Source organism: Leptonychotes weddellii, chromosome 1 (genome assembly GCF_054177405.1).
Source record: "Leptonychotes weddellii isolate Sample4059 chromosome 1, ASM5417740v2, whole genome shotgun sequence".
NCBI classification, from domain to species: domain Eukaryota; kingdom Metazoa; phylum Chordata; class Mammalia; order Carnivora; family Phocidae; genus Leptonychotes; species Leptonychotes weddellii.
Genome location: NC_138369.1, coordinates 143186287 through 143210646, shown reverse-complemented (window position 1 = coordinate 143210646; position 24360 = coordinate 143186287). Strand labels below are relative to the sequence as shown.

The 24360-nt window shown below is 39.2% G+C and overlaps 1 protein-coding gene and 1 pseudogene across 2 annotated transcripts in view; both read right to left on the bottom strand.

The window, feature by feature from the left end:
* Positions 1–24360, bottom strand: part of MORC1 (MORC family CW-type zinc finger 1) — a 171803-nt gene that overhangs the window by 89018 nt on the left and 58425 nt on the right. For both annotated transcript variants that reach the window (XM_031024182.2, XM_081797321.1), the window contains 5 exons: positions 21473–21552; positions 20694–20764; positions 18325–18389; positions 14897–15040; positions 12425–12579 (listed from right to left, as the gene is read on the bottom strand). In XM_031024182.2, the coding sequence (XP_030880042.1) occupies positions 12425–12579; positions 14897–15040; positions 18325–18389; positions 20694–20764; positions 21473–21552 (515 nt within the window). The remainder of the gene's footprint in view (positions 1–12424; positions 12580–14896; positions 15041–18324; positions 18390–20693; positions 20765–21472; positions 21553–24360) is intronic.
* LOC115939678 (ERI1 exoribonuclease 3 pseudogene) lies at positions 3473–4290 on the bottom strand (annotated as a pseudogene).

The following is a 24360-nucleotide window of genomic DNA, read 5'->3' as shown; positions in this document are numbered from 1 at the left end:
GAATAGCCAAGATACAGAAATATGGAACCTCTAAGTCCATTGATGGATGAATGGTGAAATATGATTAGATAATGGAATAGTATCCAGCCATAAAAAGTTGGACATCCTGCCATCTGCAACATGAACGAACCCGAAAGCCATTATACTAAGAGAAATAAGCCAGAGAAAAACAAGTGGGTATGTATGGTATCATTCATACGTAGAAATCTAAAAAAATAAAGTTGAGCTCATAGAAACAGCAAGAAGAATGGTGGCTGTCAGCGGCTGTAGGGTAGGGGATACGGGGAGATGCTGGTCAAAGGAAACAGGCTTTCAATAAGAAAGTGAGTAAGTTCTGAGGATCTAATGTATGGCATGGCAACTATGATTGGTAGTACTGTATTGTATACTTGAAATTTGCTGAGAGAGTGGATCTTACGCATTCTACCTCCACACATATGCAAAAAGATAACTGTGAGGTGAAGGATGTGTTGATTAACTTGATTGTGGTTAAGTATTTCACAATGTATATGTATATCAAGTCATCATGTGTACATTTTAAGTATATACCATTATTTTCTGTCAATTATATCCTAATAAAGGTGGAAAAAAATTATCTATCCCAGTCTGGCAAGAAATAGTAAAATTAATAATAATCATTCATTATATTAAGTTGGCTTTGGCTAATGGTGTGGCGTGTAATTATGGACATTTGGTTATATATGTGGCTTTAATAACTGACGTTTTTGTTAATGTTTTGTTAATGTCTTGATGAGGGTTTTTAAATTGCCCTTTCATCTAGAAATCAATTAAAAGAGGTAAAATTTCAAAATTTGAAAAGTACTTGTTTTAATTTTTTAATTTTTTTATTTCATTATGTTAATCACCATACATTACATCATTAGTTTTTGATGGAGTGTTCCATGATTCATCGTTTGCGTATAACACCCAGTGCTCCATTCAGTACGTGCCCTCTTTAATACCCATCACTAGGCTAACCCATCCCCCCACCCCTCTCCCCTCTAGAACCCTCAGTTTGTTTCTCAGAGTCCATAGTCTCTCATGGTTTGTCTCCCCCTCCGATTCCCCCCCCTTCATTTTTCCCTTCCTGCTATCTTCTTCTTTTTCTTTTTTAACATATAATGTATTATTTGTTTCAGTACTTGGTTTTTTTTTAAAGATTTTATTTATTTATTTGACAGAGAGAGAGGAAACACAAGCAGGGGAGTGAGAGGGTGAAGCAGGCTTCCCTCTGAGCAGGGAGCCCAATGTGGGGCTTGATCCTGGGACCCTGGGATCATGACCTGAGCCGAAGGCAGACGCTTAAGGACTGAGCCACCCAGGTGCCCCGAAAAGTACTTGATTTTTAAAAAGATATATATTAAATATTCCCACCCACCTATAAAGAGTACTATGAAGATAACCCAAACTTTACTAAGTCCAAAATTATATTAATATCCTCAAGGTATTCTGATCTAAAATTTCAGCTTATTTTGTGAACAGGAAATGGTTGCAAGCACATGGGTAATATTCAAAATTATAAAAGAATATGTATCTTGAGATTTTTGCTTGAATAATCAACAAGCCTGTTAAATTAGAATAATCAGGGCTTCATGCACACAGAATTAAAGTCCTAATTTCTAGAACGAGTATCTGAGAACTGAAAAATTTAATTTACTGCTAGCTATAGAGAGAGTACTTTATTCAGAAGATTCCAAATGTTTAAATTAATCTGATTAATTTTCAGGAGCCTTTTAAAACTCGGAAAAAAATAATGGGAACTGCTGCAATAACTTACTAAACATTTGCCAAACACCAGTAAATAAAAGAGCAGTTCACAAAGACTCTGCTTCTTAAAAAGAGAAGAAATGCAACACCCTCCTAGATGTCAGTTTCATATCTATTCATAGAATGTACAAAGACATCCAGGGAATCAATTAGCCAAGAGAAGAAGTAATAAAATTCAGTAGTTAGTTTCCAAAGCAAAGCTTTGATGGTTTCAATCAAAATAAGAAAGGCTAAAACAGTTATGAAATCAAAGTACCAGGAAAATCATAAGATGAAGGTGCTTAAATCAGGTCCCTGACTTCAGGTAGTTCTGCAACTAAATAGATGATTATAGTCTATTTTTCAAGATCTCCTGAGATAGAAATTACATATCCATTCTCAGGGGATTGTAAGTCATGCCTCCTGCTCTGTTGAAATTGTCCTGTTCATCATTACCCCTCATTCTTAGCCAAGCCAGACATCAGACCTTCCCTAAGCTGATCCATGTGTTATCACCGATCATTTATCTTTGTGATGGAGTCACTCAGAGATGGCAAACTGGTTTCAACCAACATGCCAACCCCAATCAGTTTGTAGTGAGACCTGTACACTCTTGAGGAGGACTGTGAAGCTAATGGGCACCTGACGAGAGCTGCTACATAACCACTTCCCCAAGGACTTCAGTGCTGGTGAAGCTGCTCACAGCCCCATTCCTTCCCTCGGCTCCTGGGTGGAGTGGAGTGGGTTGGGCAAGTCACACTTCACCGGGATGGTCAGTGGCAGAAGTAGGTGAAAGCCACGGCCAGAATGTTTTCACTTCACTCTACTGTGAGCACAGCAAGCTCCAGGAATCTGAGGAATTGGTCCAACTCCCTGGAAGTGTCAACTTCATTACCTCACCTGGCAACATAGTATCATTTTCTCTCGTTCCGTCTCAGTGGTTTCCCACGAGAGGCTCCTTAAGCCGTAAAATAAGTTCCGAACCACTAACCCCCCTCCCTCTACCTGAGAAAATACATGACAAAAAAATAAACTGAATTCAAGAACACTTCTGTGTGATTCTAGATTTTACTAACCAACTACATCTATACATATTGGAAAAAATGTAGCATATGTATGTATAAGGATTTTAGACAATTACTGGTAGATTCGAAGATTCCAAACCATACTCTAAGGTCCCCGAGGGCTGCCTGGCTCCCAGCTCAGAAAAAGGCCGGTGTGTGCGCTGGACACTAGAAGGAAGCGTTAGGGGCCCCATGACAACAAACCTTCAAAAACAAAACTGACGAGAGTTAGGTTTCTTCTGTGTCTTCCCTCAGGAAGAAAGAACTTTTGCTTTCTTTTTTTAGGTTATATTTTTATTTACTCATTTTCACTGCTTTTCTTTGCATACACTCAACTTTTCTAATTCCCTCTATAATGGGGAACTTAAAATTAGACATAATAATCTAAAGCATAGTCCTAGAGTTCTGTGTCATTATGGGCAATTGACTAGCTGGCCAGCTCATTCTCCCAAATATCTGGGTTAGCAAAGTTTATCTTTCTACCAGGACTTATTTCACTCAGACATACACAAAGCCTGCGGACTTAATGTCCTCAGAAATCTAAAGATTCAAAGTTATATTTTTTTCTCATTTCCCCCACTTCATTCAGTGGGACATTCACAGTGAGGATGGGGGAAGACACAAGATGGAGACTGATCTGTCCTGGAGTCCCGGGGGCATCTTGATCTGTCCTGGAGTCCCAAGGGCACCACACACCATGCACTACGGATGGGAGGGGGCTCAAGGGGCTCGGTGGCTCCAGCAGAGCCCGTGTACCAGGGAGGAGGCAGTCAGTGCCTGGGTCCCCCTACAGTGGGAGGGGCTAATACTGGACTGAGGTTGAGGGGCAGGGTTGGGGGCACAAAGTCCGAGGGGCCAAGCCCTTACCCAGGGCACAAGCCCACAGAGCAGGCTGGGGGGACACTCTGGATGTAGGGCTGTGCCACTCTCCCATTTCCCCTCTTGTGAGGGAAAGGAGGGTTCTGGGCTGGGCCAAGCAGCTACCCTGGCTGGCCCCATCCTGTCCTCAGCCGATCAGAATGGTGATGTCTGCTTGACAAGGAAGCCTTGATAGGCAAGTGTCTTCATGATGTTGGTGATGTTCTTACAGTCATCAATGCCTGTGTCCTGCAGGCTGAGGCCCTCATTCATGTCTAGAAGTCCATTCTTGGGCCAGCAGCCCATGGTGAAGTTGCAAGCCTTTTTCAGATTAATCCACTGCTTGAAGTAATCTGCCACTGGCAAACCCAAATACTGGCACTGGCCCAGGAGTGTGACTTTCAAGTCCCAGTCTCCACAGGTGACAAAAATTGACTTGACGTTTGGATGACCCTCTCCAGTACTTGCCGCAGGCTTGGCAGATTATCCACCATGCTTGAATAATCCCAGAGAGCTCTGGACAGAACGGAGTAAGCTGTGGATGCACTATGGGCTGGACATGATCACTCTCCATGATCTGACCATTTAGCTTCAGGAGGGAGAACTCGATGATTTCCTCCATGCACTCTGACCCTGGCCAATGCAACCTACTTCCTCTGTTAATACAACTTATGTTTAATTCTGACTGCATTGTTTCAAATTCAGTCATTAAGGTGCAACCTACTCTTCTTTACTAAGGCACACATAAGTGCACCGATAGAGTTTTGAGGTCTTGCTTCTGGTACAGCAGGGGAAATTAGACTGTAAGAATAAGACTGTAATTCCAGACAAAAGAAGGCTACTAGGCTTTTTAGTATTTTATTTGCAATATAGGTAAGATCCTCTAAGATATTTTAGCATGAAAATTCACTGTAGATGTAAAAAATGTCATTATCATGATAATACAAGTGCAGTCAGAAAGAAAAGGAAGCCTAAGTACTGTCAATGGTGATAATTTCAATTACCAGGTGAAAGCAGTGTAAATGGATAAAATCTAAGAATGTGATTTTTTTTAAAACAGAAATCAATTCAATGAACTCCTGAACCATCCTGCTATTTGCTGAGAACTGGCATGAAGTAATGATTTTAAACAGAGTACATATTTATGCCATATAAGTCAGGTAAATGTCTATATCATTTTTATTGTTTTAATTTTACCTCTAATCAAGCTTTTATTCAATACAAGTTTTTTATCAGTATAGAGCTCTATGTTGTTTCTGTCAAACAGTAAAATACAAACTAACATAGGTGACCAAATGGAAGATGAAAAATTTTTTCTTTTAGAAGTATTAAAGCTAATAAATTATAAAAATATGATAGAATCAGAATAGAAGATTTTAGGACTCCTAAGGAATCTGAGCATTGATCATTAACTGCTAATATCATTAAGAGAGAGAGAATCGGACAACCTGATGGTAGAACACAATACTACCTATGAAGCATCTTGACAAAAAACAAACAAAAAAACACCAGGTCTGAATTTGGTCAAGCTGCTAATCAATTTTACCAATTTGCAGAAAAATCAACAGAATGAAGGAATCTGTTAAACCACACCCAGTAAGGCAGCACGCAAAATTTAGAGCCTGTGAAAACTATGAAACAACCAGCCCAGTTTTTCCTACAAATAAATTGCAAGGAAAAACAAGGGAAAAAGAGAAATATGGGGATGGGTAAGATGGGTAAGAAGGACCTTGAATTATATTATGACAGGAGATAATTAGAAATGTAACAACAGACTGGATATTTTATGGTATTAAGGAAGTATTGATAATTTTTAAAGCGTTATATTTGTACTGTGATTTTTTTTTTTAAGATTTTATTTATTTGACAGAGAGAGACACAGCGAGAGCAGGAACACAAGCAGAGGGAGAGGGAGAAGCAGGCTTGCCGGTGAGCAGGGAGCCCGATGCAGGGCTCGATCCCAGGACCCTGGGATCATGACCTGAGCCGAAGGCAGATGCTTAACAACTGAGCCATCCAGGCATCCCTGTGATTATGTTTTTAAACAGAGTTCTTTCTTTTAAAAATACATGATAAATATATTTGATACAATTATATAATGTCTAGAATTTTCTTCATAATCTATCTAGTTGTTGAGGAGTAGGGGGAATATAGATGAAACCAGTTTTCCCAGGAGTTGAGAACTGTTGAGGTTGGATGATGGATTTACGGGTTTCATTTTAATATTTTCTTTAATTCTGTCTAATTTCACAATTTCCCATATATATTAGTTTGCTAGGGAGGACATAACAACAACAAAAACCAGGCTGGGGGGCATAAACAATGGAAACTTATTTCCTCACATCATCTTTTCTCTGCACACGCCCATCCCTAGACTCTCTCTGTCCAAATTTCCTCTTCTTGTAAGGACACCAGTCGGACCAGATTAGGGCTCACTCTAACGGCCTCATTTTAACTTAATCACCTTTTCAAAGGCCCTGTCTCCAAATACAGTCACATTCTGAGGTACTAGGGGTTAAGACTAAAATATACGAATTCTGACAAAACAATTCTGCCCATAATACCAAAATTTCAAAATAAAACATAACATACAAGGGGCACCTGGGTGGTTCATTCATTTAAGTGTCTGACTTCGGCTCAGGTCATGATCCCGGGGTCCTGGAACCGAGCCCTGGGTCGGCTCCATGCTCAGCGGGGAGCCTGCTTCTCCCTCTGCCTGCCACTCCCCCTGCTCGTGCTTTCTCTCTCTCTCTCATATAAATAAAATCTTTTAAAAAAATAACATATAATATTGAAAAAATATTTTTAAATGAAATAGAATACATAAAATCTGTAACTTCAAAGACTGAATAAAAAAAGAGATATGAGGGCGCCTGGGTGGCTCAGTTGGTTAAGCGACTGCCTTCGGCTCAGGTCATGATCCTGGAGTCCCGGGATCGAGTCCCGCATCAGGCTCCCTGCTCGGCGGGGAGCCTGCTTCTCCCTCTGACCCTCCCCCCTCTCATGTGCTCTCTCTCTCTCATTCTCTCTCTCAAATAAATAAATAAAAAAAATCTTTAAAAAAAAAAAAGAGATATGAATTATTTCTTGACCTACATCTCCAAATAAACTTCTCATAGTCTCACCTTTTAATATTTATATAGACCTCCTCACTCAATATGTATCCCCAGCAGAAAATGTTGCATTTCATTTTTCTTGTAGTGTCTTTCTGAGATCGTATAGACTGAAGCACATCATAAGAGAAACAACACTTGTCGTGAGTAGCTCACTGTAGCTATTAAAGTGTTATGGACTGGGGGTGCCTGGGTGGCTCAGTCGGTTGAGCGTCTGCCTTTGGCTCAGGTCATGATCCCAGCGTCCTGGGATCGAGCCCCACATCGGCTTCCTGCTCAGCGGAGAGCCTGCTTCTCCCTCTCCCTCTGCCTGCCTCTCTGCCTTCCTGTACTCTCTCTCTATCTCTCTGTCAAATAAATAAAATATTAAAAAAAAAGTGTTATGGACTGAATGTCTGCATCCCCACTAAATTCATATGTTGAAATTTAATCCCCAGTGTGATGGTATTTGGAAGTGGGGTCCTTAGGAGGTAATTAGGTCATGTGAGTGGAGCCCTCGTGATGGAATTAGTGCCCTTCCAAGAGGCCAGAGAGCTAGCTCACTCTTGTTCTACCAGGTGAGGTTATAAGAAGTCATTAGTCTGCAAACTAGAAGACAGCTCTCACCAGAATCCGACCATACTGGGACTCTGATCTTGGACTTCCAGCCTCCAGAACTGTGAGAAAGATATTTATGCTGTTCATTAGCCACCAGTTTACAGTATTTTGTTATCGCAGCCCAACCTAAGACGTAAAGCATTATCTATTTTTTTAAAACTATTCATCTAACAAATATTATCTCTCATTTTCAAAATTACACACAAACTGAGAAATTGATGTGAACAAGATGACAGCCTAACTAGGAAGATTTGTAACTGATTAATTTATTTATCCAGTATCCCATTTCAACCTCACTGGAGGTCGTCAGTGGAGGGCCAAGTGCTTGATTTTTCTATTCTATGCAATAGGATTTAAATGAAATCATAGAGAAAATACTGGTCCAACTTATCTGAAAAAACAGCATATTAGTTAGAAGTCAACAAGAGATTCCTGAAAGGATGGGCCTAATAAGGTGATAGCATTTAATAGGACTGAATGTATGATTCTAGTCTAGGGTCCAAAAACAATGGAAAAAAATATAAGAAATGTATGGCTTAACAAGAATACACATTAAAATTTTTATTAAGAATTTTAATTGGCAATAAGGACACTGAAAGTCAATAATGTGCTTACTGAGAGTTAATATAGCAGGCTACATCAGTAGAATTACAACAACTTAAGAAGAAAGAGATGATGATTCCATTTTATTCAAGCCTGGGTTTCATCTGAAATTTTTATTTCTACGTGACCGGCACACTTTATAAAGTATAACATTAAAATGGTGAATATATTTAACACCCATCAAATGAAGAATAGCAACAGAACTTGGAAATGTTAGGATAAAATAAGGATGAAGAGAGACAGAAAGGCTGTCTTCAAATACCTGGGGGGCTGTCATTTGGAAAGGCTTTAGGCCTATCCTTCATGGCCCCAAGGGGGAAAAATTTTGTTGACCTGGCTAACTACTCCTCATCCTGCAGGAAACATCACTTCCTCCAGGAGGCCTCTCTGGCTCCTGAGCACTGGCTGCTTCTCTGTTGGGCACCAATGCTATTTCTAATTGTCAAATGGTGTCAGCCTTGCTAGACTGCAGACTCCCAGAGAGGGTGGACCACGTCTGATCCGTTAGTCCTATAACACTCTGTGCCTACCACAGGTGAATGAATGAAACAACACGCGAGAAATAGATACGACTTTGATACGAAAATGTATTTTTCTAATACAGCTGTGCAGAGCTTCACAGGCTGACTCAAGAAGTGGCAATTTTTCTTTTACAGGAAACCCTCATTCAGGCTTAAAATGGTGGTCCACTTGCCTCAGGCAGGAGTGGGCAAGGTAGGGGGGATTAAAGCGTCAGGGGGGTGACTGGCTTATATGATTTTTAGCCTCCTTGCCCCCCTGAAGCCCTATCGTTTGAGTTCTGCTAGGAGAGGTTATGCTTACTATGTCCCAGATTTCATTTAGCACATCAGCTATATTCTGATCCATTTTAGAAAAGTTTAGTAACAAATTTCTATGTAATTCCTTCTGTTCAAACCCAAATTTCATTTGATGTTTTTTTTCTATCTTTTCCTTCTCCTTCTCTCCCTACTCCAGAAAGCTGATGATCAATATTTCCATTTCACTTTAAGAATGCACAAAGCTTCAGGAAACATAGTAGCAGACAATGAGGTGAGGTCAGACTAGAGAGAAATACTTCTGAGGTTCTTAGCATCAACTGTGCCAAACATAAATGCAGATTTGATAAATGACACAAAGTCATTACCTCTCCATTTGCCTTTCTGTGGATTTGATTTTTACAAGGCCTCAATTTTCCATAGAAACAGATCAGATTTATAGCAAATACAAAGACTGCATCTTTTATTTATAAGGCAATAAACTACCCAAATACTTTTCATTAAAACTGTGTGCCCTATAATACTGGCTTTTAGAGTACTAGGCAAGCATTAGATAACTTTGGTTATTCCTGCGGGAATTAATACACAAAGTCGTTGAAGGTCTCAGCACAGTTCCTGAGACTACCAATTCTGACCTTGATTACTTGATTCCATTCGTTAAGGAAGTTCTGGGATGAGGCTGTCATATATGTGAACAGATACACATGCTCGCTCTCCTGTCTCCACCCCCTGACTTCCTCCTTGAGGAACACCTTTTGTAAAAGTACCCCCAGCCTGGAATCAATTCATAGGCAATTATGAAACTAGGAAAACAACATGGTATTAATAATAATAATTAAAATACAAACCTAACTTTTTTTTTTTTTTGCTTTAAATATCTTTAGGGGGGAAAGGACACCACACTTCTACTCAATTCAGAGAAACAATTTTACAGTCTTGAGGTCTTTTATTTTCTTTACATTTATCATGCCATGAATTCCTAGGGATTGGGTTCCAGCAGTTTGGGTTCCTTTTCATCAGTTCTCTCCAAGTGTGCTTCTCTGGGCGGGGCAGGCTGGCACTTCCGTTGACCCCAAGTACCTTTCTCTTTGGCTTCCTTCTTTTTCTGATCAGTTTCCTTCACCCGCTTCAGGAAGCTATCTCGGCTCCTTGAGTGTTTCATATGCTCAATGCGTACATTAATTCTCTTGCCCTTAACTTGTTTGTTTACAACCATGCCAATAGCATGCTGAGTAACACTGTAGACTCTTCCAGTGTTGCCATGGTGACATTTGTGGGGCATTCCTTTTTGAACAGTGCCCATTCCCTTGATGTCCCCAGTATCACCTTTCTTGTAGATCCCCATGTATGTGGCCAAAGGAACAACACCATGTTTTCTACAAGGCCTAGAGAACATATAGTGGGTACCTCTCCTCTTTCCCTTTGTGTTGGTCATTTTGTCGAATTACCGGAAGATGGCGGTTCCGGCCAAAAGGCCAAACCAAATTTATTTTGAATCTTAGTACATCCACTGAGAAGTTTCTGAAAAAATTAGGTTGAGATAGGGATGGGGAGTTACAAAGAGGGGGAAAGCAGGCAAGCGACACCCAAGAGTGGAGAGTACAGTTGTTAGGAGGGCACCCCCACACCAGGAAAAAGGGCTTCAAGAGAGTCCCCCCAGAACAGGACTCAATATGACTGTCCTGAGGAAGTGTGGGCTGGACAGAGATTATTCCTATCACCTTTAAGTTTCATGCCTCTTTCTGAGATTACTCCTTATTGAAAGGATGAGCATGACAAGGAAGGTCACAGAGAAAACATGAGGAGAATGGAGAAGTGACACAACTTTCAAATGCTTAATGTTTTTTCTTTTGTACTATGTCATGCTAGCATTTCAAGACCAGAGAGTAGATCCTTGATTTACATCTCACTCTGCTTAGCCCTCTGTTTTCTACAGCTTTAAGCATAACCTGCCTAATAAGGTACTTGTTCCTACTTTCAGTATAACTTCAGACATGTCTATGAGAAAAAAAATACATGTGGAAAAAGTATGTCTATGCTAAGCAAGTATGACATGGGTATACTCTTCAGAGCAGTGCTTCTCAAACTCAAACATGCCTATAGATCACTGGCGATCTTGCTGACATGCAGAGTGTAGGCCAGCAGGTCTGAGATGCTGTATGTCTAACGAGCTCTCAGGTGATGCTGATGCTGCTCACTTTGAGTACATTTTAGACCATGACATGAAAACCCAGCTCTGGCAGGAAATCTGTGCCTGCACCTTCATTCCCACTCTTTTTTTTCTCCCCTGAGTTCCTGTACTCTTTCCTGTTTCACGGCTGTAAGAAAATTTCAGCGCTGAGCTAAGTTGAGTACAAAAGAAAAGAAAATATTCTAAAATCACAACTTCAAGTAGAGCAGTAAGATTTTAAGTTGTCTCAAGGGTAGAGACATAATTTTTGATATGCATGAATTATACATGCTTCATGAAAATCATTGAACAAACACAGTAGCCTATCTATTTCTTTCCATAAATGAAGCCTTATGTCTGCATAACTTAAAGGAAGTTTATTTCATTAATGCACAGCACACCATCTCATTGTTCAGGTATCTCTGGAGAATGAAGTGATCTGAATAAGCCAAATTTTCCAGATAACTAAAGTTTACCTTAAGTTTCTGAATATATGGGCACTCTGCTCACCTGGGAGCCTGCTCCTCCCCACTGCTCACGCATTCTCTCTCTCTCTTTCTCATCAATAAATAAATAAATAAAATTTAAAAGGGGGGGGCACCTAGGTGGGTCAGTCAGTTGAGCATCTACCTTCAGCTCAGGTCACGACCCCAGGGTCCTGGGATCGAACCCTGTGTGGGGCTCCCTGCTCAGCTGGAAGCCTGTTTCTCCCTCTCCCTTTGCTCCTCCCCCCTGCTCACATGCTTGCGTGCTCTCATAAATAAATAAATAAGATTTTTTTTAAAAAGTTTCTGAATATATTTATTTCAGTGATTTTTAATCGAAATCTTCATTAACATATTCTAAACTTGTTAACCTTACAAAACAAGGTTTCACACACATCTACGATTATCCACGGTCAACAATGATTATGCTATGGCATGACATAACAATGCTAGGGGAGCTTCTCAAGTCTGTATGGAACTATGTGCTCCTTCCCACACAGTAGAGTCTTGGAGTGGCCCCCTAGGCCTTCCTCAAGCAAACTTCTGCTTCCTTCCTCCATGATCAGCTCTCTTTCTACTGACTGCCCTCTCTTACAGTTTTTAATCTGCTGCTTCATTTTTCACATAATATTCTGGGAAAGATTCTGAGACTGGCTCCTTTCTCATTTCTCTTATTTATTATTATTTTTAAAAGATCTTATTTATTTGAGAGAGAGAGAGAGCGCTAAACAGGTAGAGGGAGAAGGACAAACAGACTCCCACTGAGCAGAGAGCCCAACGTGGGGCTCGATCCCCGGACCCTGGGATCATGACCTGAGCCGAAGGCAGACGCTTAACCGACTGAGCCACCCAGGCATCCATGTTATTATTATTATTTTAATAAATAAAAAGAGCTCTCTTTCAGGGCTTTGGGTTACCAGTTGCTTAAATCAGTGCAATCATTCCAGCTTAAAGGAATCACATAAATTGACTCTCGATTAAGCATCTCTTACTGTGACCACTGAATACTCACTGATCCCGGTGTCCTTACAGTACTGGACCAGGTACTGCCCCATGACTCTTAGTAGATGATTATACTCTTGGACATTGAGAAATTCCTGCTTATTATGGGATGGCTCCATGATCTCCAAGGGTATATTAACAATTCCAACCACGCCTGCACCGAGTCTGGGAAAATACATAAATACATAAGTAAATTCTGCGAAATTCAGCTAAGGAAAAAGAAAAAGCAAATATACCTTGGTCTTTTGAAATCAGTTTTTTTCTTTGTTTGTTGTTTTTTTTTTTAAACAAATAAGCTGATTCACTTGGTCTAGACCACATCAAAGTTTAACGAGTTAAAACTGTATTTTGTTACATAAAACTATGGTAATTTTAGGTATGTTTGGTCTCATAATAAAAAAAAATCTCTTAATGCACACCGGTACTAAATTAATATGACTCCTTTTCCAAACCTAAACCTTACATGGAAATCAGGGTGGGTGGGAAGAGGAGGCCTTTTAGCATTAGAAACCACTAACAATGTTTTGCTGAAATAAACTGACATGACCCTCTTAATGATCTGGCCAAAGAGTCACTTTCTCCATCCTCATTTCATCTGTCAGGTTGGATTTTTCCTCATCATTGCAGAGGTCTGTGGGGTGCTTAGTGAATTCCACTAAAGGAACATAGGGCTGGATTATTCTGTAAAGTAACTGGTATCTGCCAGTGAGTCTGATGGATAAATTTTTTTTTTCAGATTTTTAGCAGCTTACAATGTATGTAACTTGGATATTTCTGCTTAGTGACAAAATATTCTGGTTATTTTCCCTGTTTTGGGAAAGAGTATCCAGTTATCTAGCTCTCCCAACTTCCCTTGGCAAGGCACACAAACCAAGCCTTCCCAATGTGGAGCTGCTGCCTATGATGTTTTCCATTACTTTCCCCTTCCAAGCTGCCCTCCCTTCACTATTCATTCTGTAAGTCTACGTTTGGGCCTCATTTCTTCCAGGAAGCCTGACTCAACTTCCCCCAGTTTGGCTGACTACCCCTCCCAATGCTCTTTCTGCACCTGATGCTTGCCTATATATTCATCCCACCATCCATCCATCCATCCATCCATCCATCCATAGCACCTGGCCCTATTCCAGGAACTAGGAATGCAGTATTGAACAAGAAGGTCCCTGCTTATAAAGTGTCTCTTATATTGAAGGGTAACAGGCAGTAAGGGTTACCAGATCCTTTCAGATGGTGATAAGGGGTAGGAGGAAAATAAAGCAGGTGCTGTAACGTGAAGAGTGGTAAGGTGGAGGGGCTGATTGATGGTAGGGGCCAACTTCAATCAGACAGTCCAGGAAGACCTTCCTATGGAGGGAACTTTAGAGTTGGTGCCTAAGTAACACGCCAGGACCAGCAGTACAGAGATCTGAGGACAGAAGGTTCAAGGCAGAGGGAGGGCAGGCGCCAGGCACTAAGGCAGGAGCGAGCTTAGGATATGTGAGAAAAAGGAAGCTACCAGGGTAAGGAGAAGGTTTGAGAAGGTGAGTAGGATGGGGGCTGTCACGGGGCCAGGCAGAGTGATCTTCCAGATCACTGGAAGACCATGGTAACCAGCTCTATTCGACATGCAGTGGGGTTTTAAGCAAGAGAGTAATTTTTTTTTTTTTTAAAGATCATTCTCGCTGTTTCCACAGAATATAAAAAAATACGTATTTTATATACTGTCCCTTTCACTGGACTGTATGTTTCTTAGCAGAGGGTACCAGGTGTTCACCATCTTGTCTGCAGAGCCTAGTGCAGTGCCTGGCACCTGATACTGCAACACGAGAGCTTGCTGAATGAACAAATGAATGAACTTCTAATACCTCGACAGTGAGAAATAAGATGAAAAATGTTCCCTTGAGCCATCCTACTAGTCACAATTATTGTGTTTGACCCCTAAGCCATTTTACTGGTCACAATTACCTTGTCTGACTCTCTACATAATTGATGAAAGCAGCCCGTGGAGTTTCAGACCATCAGGAAAGCACCAGAATGTGTTACTCTGGAAGCCAACTAGGCTGAGAGTGTTAATAATACACGTTCATGAAGGTAACTGGCAAGAACTCACACGTGTTAAGGGTTGCACAAAATGTTAACAGGGTTGCTTTATAAGACTATGGATTTTTTTCCCTAAAATTTCTTTATTATGCTTGTATTATTTTTAAATTGGTAAAATATTAAGAACCTAACCCGAGTAGATGGTGCTAGAAACGGTAAAACATCAAGTTGCTCAGGAAATGTATTGAAAATATTTCCCAAAGTATGCTTTTGCCTTAGGACAGGCATGCATCTCTGCCAATATTATAAATTAGGCAGATTAATGCCTGCATATTGATGGGAAGGGTGACCAGAGGACAGGACACCTGCTCCCATTATGATTAACCACTCATTTAACTCCACAGACAGAATCTTACTGCAGCCTCCCTCATGCTGCCTATGCCTCTGAAAACAAAAATATACTTACAAGGACTTCAGTTTCAACTGTGGGCCCACTTTCTCATGCATTTTGATCAGGCGGTTATTACTGTAAATGAACATCCCAGCTTGGCTTCGACTTTCTATGTTCACCCCAAAGATCAAGCACAGTGTCCTGGCTTTTTTTAATTCTCTGGCATTATATTTAGAAAAGTTAAAAAAAATTTTATTAAATAAGAATATACAATTAATAAACTGCCAATAATTAAAATGGGAAGGTAAACATCAAAGAAACTATATATAAAATACCCAGGTATTTTGTTACTATATATAAACTACCCAGGGGAAATGTTACGTGGTCTAATATGTAGGTACACTGCAGCATTTTTGAAACATGATGATTTGACTTTTAAAATTTAGGTATTTTTAACACTGGATGTGATTTCTAACTTTCAGCATGTCCTCAAGCCTCTCGATATCCTATATAGATTAAAATGTGCCAAAAGATATTCTGTAGTTTTCTCTCCTCCTCCAAAATCAAAGGTAAATCAGAGTTAATAAGGCAAGTTTACAAGGGTAACAGACATGAGCTCCTGTTTTTCGGACTCTGCCCTGTTATCTTATGTTTTATGTGACTTCTTTATTAAAAGTGTAAAAACAGAAATTGAGACACAGAAGAATATGATAGAAACAACTGTAGTAACAGGAGACTGCTTGGAGCCATGAAAAGTGCCTGGATGTAAGAATTGGAAAGACGGGGCGCCTGGGTGGCTCAGTTGGTTAAGCGACTGCCTTCGGCTCAGGTCATGATCCTGGAGTCCCGGGATCGAGTCCCACATCGGGCTCCCTGCTCAGCGGGGGGTCTGCTTCTCCCTCTGACCCTCTTCCCTCTCGTGCTCTCTGTTTCTCATTCTCTTTCTCTCAAATAAATAAATAAAATCTTTTAAAAAAAAAATCGGAAAGATGGAGCTGGCTTCAAATATAAGCTCATCTCTGCAATAACCATGTAATAACTATGTATGAGTCACTTCAACTGTCTGTCTCATCTGAAAAATGGGAATAACGCATACATAGCCATTTGGGATGCTATGAGGACTAAAAGAGAGAATGTTAAGTATAAACCTGGAACACAGGAGGTGCCTCATGAGCAATGTTATTTTCCTCTCCCTATCAAGAATGGTAATATAATTCTTCCCCTCTACCCATCTTGTAGCTCTCCTCATTCCACAAAAACAGCCTTTTCTTTTCAAATTTATGATAACGTGCCATTATGACTGACATAACATGCTTACTGGACTGGTTAAATACATCTATCGTTAATGGACAAAGAAAAAGTCCTAGTTGTTCTTCTATGTAGACAAGATATACAGAGTACATTAGACTTTAAAGGAAGTTATTGACTTGGATTAACATAGTATATATATATATATTTTAATTTTGTTTATTTCTGAGAGAGAGAGAATGACAGAGAGAGAGAGAATGAGAGGGGTGAGGACCAGAGGGAGAAGCAGACTCCCCGCTGAGCAGGGAGCCCGATGCGGGACTCGATCCCGGACTCCGGGATCATGACCTGAGCCAAAGGCAGTTGCTTAACCAACTGAGCCACCCAGGCGCCCCAACATAGTATATATTTTTTAAGCACATACATGTTGGGTCAAATATATTCAAATCACACTTTTTCCCAAAAATGTACACTAAATATTAAATCCTTACTCTTCAATAAAAAAGAATACTGACTATGTAAGGGACCCCAAAACAGGGTGTTACATAATCACTCTGCAATAGTAAGTGGCATACTGATTGTCTTTAATTTTTAAAAAAAAAAAAGCATTTTGGGAGCACCCGGGTGGCACAGTTGGTTTAAGCGTCCAACTCTTGGTTTCAGTTCAGGTCATGATCTCATGGTCGTGAGATCAAGCCTGGTGTTGGGCTCTGTGCTCAGTGGGGAGTCTGCTTGAGATTTTCTCTCTCCCTCATGCTTTCTGTGTGTGTGTGTGTGGGTGTGTATGTCTCTCTCTCAAAATCAATAAATCTTTTAAAAAAACAATCATAAATTAAAAAGTATTTTGTTCTAAAAACAAGTTCATACCAACTAACTGGCATTGTTATTAATAAAATGTAGATCAATCACCTTTCATGCATATCAATGTAACTACAAACAATTCACCAACCAGATTTTTCTTTCTGGAAATCTTTAAAGAGGCCTTTGCTATGGAAACAGCCCAAGCATCCATCAATTGATGAATGGATAAAGAAGATGGGGTGTATTTATATATATACATACACACGTGTGTGTGTGTGTATGTATGTATACATACACAATGGAATACTACTCAGCCACAAAAACAATGAAATCTTGCCATTTGCAACAACATGGATGGATCTAGAGGGTATAATGCTAAGTGACATAAGTCAGGCAGAGAAAGACAAATACCGTATGATTTCACTCAGAAGTGGAATTTAAGAAACAAATGAGCAAAGGGGAAAAAAAAGAGAGAGAGAGACAAACCAAGAAACAGACTTTTAACGATAGAGAACAAACTGATGGTTACCAGAGGGGAGGGGGTGGGGGAATGCGGGAAATAGGTGATGCGGATTAAGGAGTGCACCTGCTGTGATGAGCACAGGGTGATGTATGGAAGTGCTGAATCACTATATTGCACACCTGAAACTAATATAACATTGTATGTTAACTAACTGGAATTTAAATAAAAACTTTTAAAAAATAAAGAGGACTTTGCTTTTTAATGAAGATTTCTATGAGATTTATTTAGTATTTATTTTTATAAATGCATAGTTAACATTTCAAATTTCAGCTTTGAGGAAAGTTATGGTTATATAGCACTCCATAGTTCACAAAAGATAATTCTGTAAACTAGTAATACTTCCTTAAAAATCTGTTTCTCAAAGTTATCCCAGCTTTCAGAGTCTGACCTTACTTAGACAACACTGAATATTCTCAGTTTAACTTGTTTAACACCTGAGCTGGAGACCAAGTCAACTTTACAAATGTAAATAATGGTTTTTTAAGTTAGGCTTGCTATTTTTATTTTAACTATAGTGATATATTTATTTGAAACATTTTCAATTTTAAATTTTAAGCAGTACTAAAAGTGAAAAGAAATCAGGACCAACCCTCCAAAGGCTTGTATCTGCCAAAGGACACAGAGAAAGTAGTCAGCTGATCCTCTGGGCAGAGTTACTTCCTCAACTGGACACTGAGCTAATTTTTCACTCTGTATTCAGAAGTTTTAACATTATGTAAACACATGTATGCATGCAAATATATATTTTATAAATACTCTCATTGATTATGTGGTTGGGGGATTTTGACCATATTATGCTTAATATAATAAGATGTCATAGGCTGAGAAAGAGAAGTTATCACATTAACCACCAAATCTGTCTCTTCAGAAATCAGAATTTGTTTTATCAAAGTGCAGAGGATTCTGGTGAACGGAAAATCTTACATCTTACCTCTGTTTCTCTTTAAGAATCTTATGCTTTGCTTCTACATCTTCCAAAGCTTTCTGTAATACGTCCTGGAGAAGTACATTTGGTTAGGAGAGAACATAATTCTATTAAATTAATGAAAGCTGAGCTGATATTTATTATCCTATTATCCAAATGTTTCACAAGGGTAATAGTGATAGGTCACATTGCCTAATGCAATTGTGCCATGGTAGACAATAAATACTTGTTAAATGATTCAGCTGCAGTAGCTAAGAGACACATCAAATCCTAGCCCACGGTTCTCTTTTTGCACATATTCCAATGTTCTCTCTCTGCCTTTTAGAAAAGAGCCATTGCTCCCTATAAGATCACACTGGCTTTCACACAAATTACACAAAAGCTTAGCAAAGCCTGAGTTTTGTCTGTGAGAACAACGACAAAAAAATGCTAAATCATGTTATCAATCACTAAAGCTTCTTCAGGAAAAACAAAGTTGCTATTAAAAACTTTTGTCAGGGGCGCCTGGGTGGCTCAGTCGTTAAGTGTCTGCCTTCGGCTCAGGTCATGATCCCGGGGTCCTGGGATCGAGCCCCGCATCGGGCTCCCTGCTCAGCCAGGAGCCTGCTTCTCCCTCTTCTACTCCCCCTGCTTGTGTTTCCTCTCTAGCTATCTCTCTGTGTCAAATAAATAAATCTTTAAAAAAAAAAAAAAAAAACTTTTGTCAGTCACCATAAGAAAATGTCTCCTTTATATCAAGTTCCAGATACCCTGAATACTCCCCAAGCTGTCCCTTTATAGGACAGCCCAACCCTAGGATTTCTCCCTTTCAGAGTACCTCAATACCAATGCCCACCTCTCTTTCTTATCTTGTCTTTTAATTTGATCTACTGGCTCATTCACTGCCCTATCTCTTGTATGCTCTCTCTAACCAGGAGAAAAGAAATAATGCATTGTTATTATTTCACAAATAACAACAGATTTTTAATGTGCTCCATCCACCTGATGTGAAAGTTGGGCATCTCATTTGGTGAGTATACCACTCACTGAACATTATTTTCACTGACTTTAAAGTAAAAGCAAATGGTAAAATGATTGGTATTTCACTTCACATGCAACCACTCAACTGCCTCGAGGAATTTAAGAGGTTGGAAGCCAAGGTCATTCTGCTTTGCTCTCTTTGCTGAGCAACAAAGCAAGGTGGTCAAAGACTTCCCCACCCCTCCTGTCAATGCACTCAGAACACAGAGCAAAGAGGCAGTGATAAGTTAAGGCTAAGGCAAGAAGAAAGCAGGGTCCTGACCCATTAGAGTCTGTTTCTCTTGTCTCTCAAATACATAAAGCCAAGGAAATTGATTTCTTCGAGACAAAATTTAAAAAACTTAAGCCTTTCTCTAAAAATCAGTAACAGTAAGATAGGTCTATGTTTACCTTAAAATAATAATTGAAAAGAAAAAAAGTTAGAGAATTTTGGGAAAGCCATAGGTAACTTTGGGGCATTACCAGGTGCCACCCTTTGATTTCATTCCCTATTCATGATCTTTAGATATGAGAGAGCTCTGTATCAGACACAGCCCTTGTCCTTGAAAGTTCAAGGGCAAACCACAGAAAGGATTCATATACTGAGTCTGCAGAAAAGAATGAAGGAAAAGTGAAGTGAGGCATTTTTTTCTCCCTATACCTTGGTATTCCTTTATATACAAGCAAATAAAAGGTTGCTTCATAATTCACCACATTTTTGGTAAAAGCTGCCAAACTTATAATTCATGTCCTGCAGCAATATTCTTTTCCTTAGTTGCCATACATTGTAATTAATAATAATAGTTCTTTATAACCTATCTTACTCATGGGCGTACTGCAAGGATTACAGAAAATGTTTATGAACTGTGTGGAGCAACTCATAAGAAAAGAGCTTTGTAAGCTGGAAGTACTGTTATTAATATTCATAATTATAGCACATAATTCCTAGCACCAGAAAAAAGGATGGCTTATTAGTCTTCTCCTTGCTTTCCCCATTTATTCAGGTCTGTAGGGAGCAATAATTTGAAAAGATATTTTCAAGGAAACTTGATAGGCTAGTTTTTTCTGTTAGTTTTTCATTATTTTCTCCTTTTCTCTTATTACTTTTCATTTTAAAGAAATGAGCTGTGGTACTTGTCCCCACTGTTCCAAATTCACCCCACGTTGCTTATCTTTGCTCTCAGACTCAGCCTTCTCTCACTGCTGACGCTTCTCTCCTTTCTCTGCACGCCTCTGTTCTGTTTACCTGGATGAAAATCAGCTTAAGCTTCTGAGCTTGTCTGTGTTTATAAGCTTAGGAAGTAAATGATAAGAGACAACTGTGCGCAGGAAAAAGCAAAGGACACTTTACCATTTAAGAAGACTATGTGTCATACCTTGGCAGAAGACAAAGAAGTCTTGTCAGGCCGGTTTACTGTGACTTGTGCCTCTTTCAACACGAGTTCGGCTGGAAGCAGAAGCAAGATAATTATAACACCAGGAAATTCGTTCAAGCAATTTTAAATGAGTGTTATATATATGTACACACACACACACACACACACACACACACACCTTATGGCTGTGACCAGTGAGAATGGCTTATAGACAATAATCTCAGAAAATCCTATATTCCTTCCATAGCTCTCACACCTGCCAGGTGGAGGCAGCCACACTGGGCTTCCTCTTAGACATTACAGTTGACAGGGCATAACTTTATACATACAAATTAAAGAGTTACGACTGAATGTTTGGCTGACTGAAAACTCTCTAAAATCCATGAAATATAGATTAAAGTTATTCCTTGCTCCTGGACCACTGGGAAAGCATGGCTTTGTCCTCATTGTGTGTGGCGGGGAAGGAGTAGTGAATGTGTAGAACATTCCTTCTTAAAGTACATGTAATGCTAGTCTCTAAAATGATCTAATTCAGCATCATGCCAACCAGAATTTCTTCTATCGATATACATCAATCTCGTTCCAAGTGTGTACTTGGAATAATAGACAGTAAATAATAAGATATAGCAATATATGTTATAATAATAAATAACACCATAATTAAACAAAGCTAGAGATAGAAAAATGTGTTATGAAGTTCCTGAGAGGCAGAAATTTGATTAACTGTGGTCATTCCTACAATGCTAGAACAGTACATATCTCAGAATAAGTGCACATACCAATCTTGACTGCTTCTTCTGCCTTCTTAACTTCATTTTTAAATGCTCCTTTAAAAGAAGATGTGACATATAGATACTTTCTGAAAAGAAAAAAGAAAGAACATAATCAAGTCAGATTATCATTTTTAAGTACATAATACTTAGAGAATATTCTTCAGGAAGAATATATACTCAGATATATATAATTATTAAGAAAGATTCATAGAATAAGTTGCATCCAACTGATAAACCAGCAAATTTTATACCTAGGAAGAAATTCCTTGCCTTTTAATACTTGGCAATTTTGCTTTAGTAAAGGAACTTCAGGAGCGAGATAACAAAATTTCTGCCCATACAAATGTTCATTTATACATATAAAATAGGATAATTTTCTTAAAAAGAAAAATTTCTACGTAACAGATCCATTATCAGAGCTTCTAGTTAATATATATAACCCTCTTACTCAGGTCACAGACACTGGATAAACCAGTTCTCCCAGTCCCAAACAGCTATCTTTAACTAAAATGTTCAGAAACACACATTATCATTTTAAACTACCAAAACACACTTTCTATTTTATTGCCCAAGAAGCTTGTTTTCAAAGCCTGTTACTTTAGTGAGAGCAATGGTACTCTAGAACAATCAAGGAAAAGGAATAAACAAATAAATACATTAAAAACAATTATATGTATACCTTATCTGTATACCTCATTCTGTAACTTTTGCCTTTTACCCCTATAGACCCTGGAGCTCACCATTCTCTGATACCTTCCATGTTTAGAAAGGTTCAGCCAGAGATGGAGAGAGACCTGCAGGTCATCCCTGGAAGCCAAAATGTCTTCAGACATCTAAAAAGAGGCATTTGCTCAGGCAGAGGGAGAGTCTAAATCTATATGCCCCTGGGGCACCTGGGTGGTTCAGTTGGTTAAGCATCTGACTCTTGATCTGGGCTCAGGTCTTGATCTCAGGGTCTTGGGATCAAGCCCTGCATCAGGCTCACTGCTCAGTGGGAAGCCTGCTTCTCCGTCTCCCTTTGCCCCTCCCCCTGCTCTTGCACGTGCTCTCTTTCTCTCTCAAATAAAATCTTAAAAAAAAAAAAAAAGAAAGAAAAAAGAAAAAGAAATAAGTAGCAAGATAAATTCTTTTTCTTAAGGCTCTGAAGGATTTGTAGAAGTTTGTCCAGTTACCTACAGGAAAAGGCTTAAATGTTAAAAAATAAATGTCATCCTATATTCATCTACTTCGATGGTTTAATGAACAGCTCAAGTTATAATAACTAGTCTCTTTATGACTAATTTTAATGTTCATTTTCCGATGAAATTATGGTTAACCACAAGAAAGGAACACCCACAAAATCTAAGGTAAAGTAATTCTCAGTTTTTTCCCTTAATTTTCTTTTAAAATGAACATTATTCATTTAAGTCATAACCAAGGTATATTCCAAATCAGTCTCTATTACACTTAGAAAACAGCAAAACCTAGGTTTGGAAGTAAAAATTTATTGGTCTCTAATTACTGGAATTACCATTTTTTTTAAATCACTTATTAATCACATAATTAATCTGGTATGAATCACTCATTTTAAATAATTTTTTAAATAAAGTGAAATTAAGGAGAAACTTTGAACAATGAAGTGATCCTTTAAAAATGCTATAAACTATTCAAGCATTTTATAGACTCTGTGTTTATAGCCCTAGAAAGTAAAAGTGTCACAGAAGGTGCCAACTACGCATTAGTGCTTAATTTTAAACAGCAAACACCAGCACAACATGTGCTTCCTTCGTAGTCTGCATCACTGAGGCAAACTGGTCCCAGATAATCCAGAACATCTCAGATGATCTGTATACTTTCACAATTTAAACTTTACAATTGTTCATAACAATTCTAAAAAGTTAACAAAGAAATATATGTACTTGTGGAAATTCAGTGTAATGAATCTGCCCATCCTCATAAAGGAAGAATTTTTGGTCAATCCGCATCCATAATCAGGAGTCTACCTCAGCTGGACACTTCTAATTTTTCCTACTGGTGGACTCTTGCCTTTAAAATAAAAATGCCTTTAAAAGCCAGAGCAATGCATGCCCTGGGGGATGAGGGAGAGAATCTATCCAGCTGTCTATTCCTCCTTCCTTGCTGCTGAGGGCAGGGGAAGGGCCTCTGGGCCTCCAGTTCCTCAGGGATTAGAACTCTTTCCAAACCCATCTCCCAAACTTCACCTTTACTCGACACTTCTGCCCCCGATGCTCAGCTGCAGCCTTCACCCCCCATACTATTTCTGCCTTCTCTCTAAACCACCGTGTTCTGCCACATTTTAGGCCTTCACTCTCCCTCACCCATTTCACCTTCTACCTCCCTGTTTTTTTCCATCAATGAAGTTGCATTCAAATATATGATGTTCACTTTCTACATAAAACAATTTATTGAAGACTTTCTTCTGAAGGAGTTGAAAAAACAAAAGGTCAATGAAAATATTGAGAGAAATGAAAACTAAGACAATATAAATGTTTTGCTCCTTAGAGTGGTAAAAATGAAAAAAAGAAAATATTGTTAATAACAAGTGTAGATTTGGAACCAGACAAAAGGGCACTTGGTGTAAGAATAAATTGGGTCAACAAAACCAAAAGACGACCGACAGAATGGGAGAAGATATTTGCAAATGACATATCAGATAAAGGGCTAGTATCCAAAATCTATAAAGAACTCATCAAACTCAACACCCAAAGAACAACTAATCCAATCAAGAAATGGGCAGAAGACAGGAACAGACATTTTTCCGAAGAAGACATCTAAAGGGCCAACAGACCCATGAAAAAGTGCTCAACATCGCTCAGCATCAGGGAAATCCAAATCAAAACCACAATGAGATATCACCTCACACCAGTCAGAATGGCTAAAATTAACAAGTCAGG